This window comes from Benincasa hispida, chromosome 3 (assembly GCF_027475165.1).
Source record: "Benincasa hispida cultivar pf3 chromosome 3, pf3_genome.v1.1, whole genome shotgun sequence".
NCBI lineage: Eukaryota > Viridiplantae > Streptophyta > Magnoliopsida > Cucurbitales > Cucurbitaceae > Benincasa > Benincasa hispida.
Genome location: NC_143480.1, coordinates 22370123 through 22374015, shown reverse-complemented (window position 1 = coordinate 22374015; position 3893 = coordinate 22370123). Strand labels below are relative to the sequence as shown.

The following is a 3893-nucleotide window of genomic DNA, read 5'->3' as shown; positions in this document are numbered from 1 at the left end:
AATAATATTTTATGCTAAATGAAAATTTTAATTAAAAAAAATGCTTTTCAAAATAAGATCAAAATACCATGTATATATATATATATATATATATATATATATATATATATATATATATATATCTCTAAAGAAAGGTATATTCATACAAAAAAAAATCCAATAAAGTCGTTATCAAAATTAGACTAAAAGTATGAAAAGAAACCAAAATAAAATTCGTAGAAAGAAAAGAAAAAATAAATAATAAAAAAAAGAGGTCAAGACAGAGAGAGAGAGAGAAGTGGATGTGAATTGAATTATATATACCAAGTACTTGGAATCTCGTGCACTGCTGGTGTTGCCTATTTCTGAAGCATATCTTTCACGAAACTTGAAGGAGATTGGCTGGAATCTCACCCCAAACATTGCTGAACTTGGGTACGTTTCTGTTCCTCTTCCTGTTCTTGTTCCCCTCTTCCTCACTTCCTAAATGATAAAGAATCTTTATTTATATTCTTCATCACTTCTGATTTTGAGGGAATGGTGGAGTCAATTCCATGTTCCATCTTTCTCTGTTCAAACGGATTACGATTTTGTTTAACCTGCAACTCTTTGGAGGAGAATGAAGTTTCTTCTTCTTCTTCTTCTTCTTCTTCTTCTTCATCTTCCTCAATTTCTGCTTTCTTTTTCGTCTTAGCTTTTCGCTTCCTTTTGCAGTATTCTCAAAAATGGCAAATACATGCAAACTCTGCAATTCCATCTGTTGATCGGTAGTCCTTACGATAACGCATTGTTTCAGGTAATTCTGAAGTTCCCATTCTGTTTTTGTTACTTTCTTGATCGATCTGTGTGTTTAATTCCATGTTCGATCCAATTTCCACATTGTAATTTTGAATTAGAGATGGTTTTGCTTTAATTTTCGTTTGGTTTTTTTGTGAATGTGTTAAAGAGTTTCTGTGCAAGGGAATTATCAATATTATGATTATTGTGGGGGTGGGGAACGCGCATCAAGTGCTCGACGTAATGACTGAATGAGAAAGGGATATTTAAGATGATAACAAACAAAATACCAATGGAAAAGGCTTTATCACGAGTTTTTATTTATTCATATTGGGCTCTGCTGTCCTAATTATTGCTGCTTGATATCCGATTCATAATGGCGTTGGCTAGTGGTAGTTCAAGGAAATATAAAATTGATCAAACTGGGTGGGGGACCTTTGGGTTAAGGATATGTCTCTCTTCATGATAGAATTTATTCCAGAAGCAGAATCTGAATTTCTGAGCCACTTCCCTTTATATATATATATATATATAGACTTTCTTTTTCCAGACTGTTTTGGGGACTTGATTCAAGACTGCATCAGGTAAAAAAGTAAAGGGAGCTGAAATCCCAATGGAAAAGCTGCCTAAGGCTTATGAAAAGGAGTACATGAGGATGGCCATGTTAAAGCATGAAGAAACATTCAAACAACAGGTTTTTCTCCAATTTTGATCTTCAATTTGCATTCTATCCTTTTTGTCTAGAACCCAAATCACAAAACAATTAAAGATGCATCTCTGCATTCTGAGTCTCTGAACACTGATTTTTCCAATCTGGCCATCTTAACACAATTATTTATTCGATTTGATCCATAATTTCGATAATATTTCCCCCCTCTTCTTTTAGTGGTAGTTGATAAATGTGGGTGTTTTTATAATTTTTGTGGCTCTATCTGAGAAAATTGCGGTGCAACATTTTAAAGTGAGTGGGAAAAGAAAAATCTAAGATTTGTGGTGGCAGGGCAATGGATGGATTGGAATTTGGATCGATGGTTATTTTCCATTTTGGGTTTTTGTCACATATCTCATAATCTTCTATTGCTACATCACTGAAAAAAAATTATAACGAATTTTCCCTTTTTATCATAGTAAAACAATTTTGCTTTTTCAATGTCCAATCCATGCTTTCTTCTCAGAATCAAGAGGGATGTTTAGACGAATAAACTGCATGAACTTATGTTCAATCCCCATTTTCATTTTCCATTTTATCTCCAGATTTAACATTAGTTTTATTCACACGTTTCATTTTTTTTTATATATATATTAAGTTAAAATACAAGTTTCATCCTCGACCTTTTAAGATTGTGTCAAATTAGTCCTTCATTTTGACCTCTAACTTTAGAAAGCTTTCTATTTTATATCTAAAAAAGATTATTGAACTTTCAATTTTGTGTCTAGCAGGCTTTTGACCAATTGGATAATTTTTTTGAGATCCACAAACTCATTGAACACAAAATTGAATTTCATTTTATGTCTAACAAATATGTTAATAAAAGAATATTGAATAAACTATTGAACATAAAATAAAGTTTATTGACATATTTAATATATTTGAAGCTGAGAGATCTATTAAACTCATAATTCACGGATTAAACCAACCTTATATTTAATATAGTTTATGTTCTAAGGTTGGGAAGGAATATTGGCAGGTACATGAACTTCATCGACTTTATCGAACCCAAAAGACATTAATGAAAAACGTAGAGAAAAGCAGGGAAAGTGGATGGAATCCAGAAAGTTGGGACAAAAGGAATGAGATATGTTTCAGACAAATCTATGAACAGGATGCAAAAAATTATTACAGATCTACTCATATGACCAAACTAGACATGGAACAGCCCGCTGAAGGTGAACCAGAAGCCATTAATGGAGCTCTGCAGATCATAAACGAGAACGAACTCGAACTAACTCTAGGGCCTTCAAGTTACAATACTTCAGACTCAGGAATGACTACCCACTCTTCTTCTTCAACAGGGTCCAGCCATGAGGGAAGAAGATGTACGGATTCAAGGCAAGTGAAAGGTCAAGAAATGGTGGTTTTGGGGGTAACTGAAAATTCCTCTGGCTACAAAAATGGAAGTAATAGGGGAGAGAAGAAGATGCTAGATTATCCTCCTTGGCTTTTTCAAGTTGTGAGCCTTAACATGACTTAATTTTCAAGGTATAAAGAAAACCAATTCATTTCAATCAAATTATATGAGAACATGTTTGGTTGTTTCTCATTCACTAATCAACAGAGTGATTGATGCTTTAGTTGTATTGAGCTTCCTTCTACATCTTGGCTTGTATATTGAGATGTTGATGTGTATTACTTTGTAAATTTTAACTTTGTGAACAGAATTACTCTTGAATTTCAAGTTATGATTAATGTTGATTGAGAGAGAGCTAATGGGCGAATTAGATATATTTTTTAGAATTGAAAAAAAAAATACTTATTTAAATCTTTTATGTGTTTTTTACCTTATCAAATAAGGGTGTGTTTGGAATACATTATCAAGTGTTTAATTTAAAAAATAATTTATTTTGAAAGAAATTGGAGTATTTGACAGCCACTCAAAATAATTTTTCAAATATATTTTAATTTATTTTTATAAAAAATATTTAAATAAAAATGAGTTTTTTGAAAAACATTTTTTTTCAAATCAATCCAAACGGACCCTAAATTTAAGAAAAGAAATATTGATACAGTACTATATTTGAAAATATAATTATCAAAAGTCATCTGAAGATTAAAAAAAGAGATAGATTTTATCAAATTCATGTGGGTAGAAGAATAGAACAGACGGTGGCCATGTAACGGCCTGACTCCCTAGGACTCAAACTAGGCCGTTACTATAAGCATGCATGCATGAAATTCAAAACGACACCTTTTCATAGCTTAATAAAAATCTAATAAAAGACGTAATTAAATAATTTCATTAAAATGAAATAATTGAAATCCAAGTCACTGGGTACCCATCTCAAAATCATAAAATCAATCTAGAAAACTTCATTGAAAGTCACTGGATACCCATCTCAAAATCATAAAATGCAAATAACAAAACTGTGAGTTTTAAATGTCAAGACAAAAAACTAAAATATAGAAAAATCCTGAAAAA

General features: G+C 31.6%; 1 protein-coding gene across 8 annotated transcripts; it reads left to right on the top strand.

Moving 5' to 3' along the window:
- The first annotated feature begins 235 nt into the window (after positions 1 to 235).
- Positions 236 to 3184, top strand: LOC150037135 (uncharacterized). Of its 8 annotated transcripts, none has more exons than XM_090312391.1 (4): positions 236 to 414; positions 694 to 775; positions 1341 to 1450; positions 2445 to 3184. In XM_090312391.1, exons 3-4 carry the CDS (start codon positions 1370 to 1372, stop codon positions 2946 to 2948), a joined length of 585 nt encoding a protein of 194 aa, XP_090168517.1. In that variant the 5' UTR covers positions 236 to 414; positions 694 to 775; positions 1341 to 1369; the 3' UTR covers positions 2949 to 3184. The 8 variants fall into 8 exon arrangements, with proteins under 8 accessions (XP_090168517.1, XP_090168520.1, XP_090168521.1 ...); XM_090312394.1 differs by having other exon boundaries at positions 275 to 414; positions 1307 to 1450; XM_090312395.1 differs by having other exon boundaries at positions 275 to 414; positions 1292 to 1450.
- The last annotated feature ends 709 nt before the right edge of the window (positions 3185 to 3893 follow it).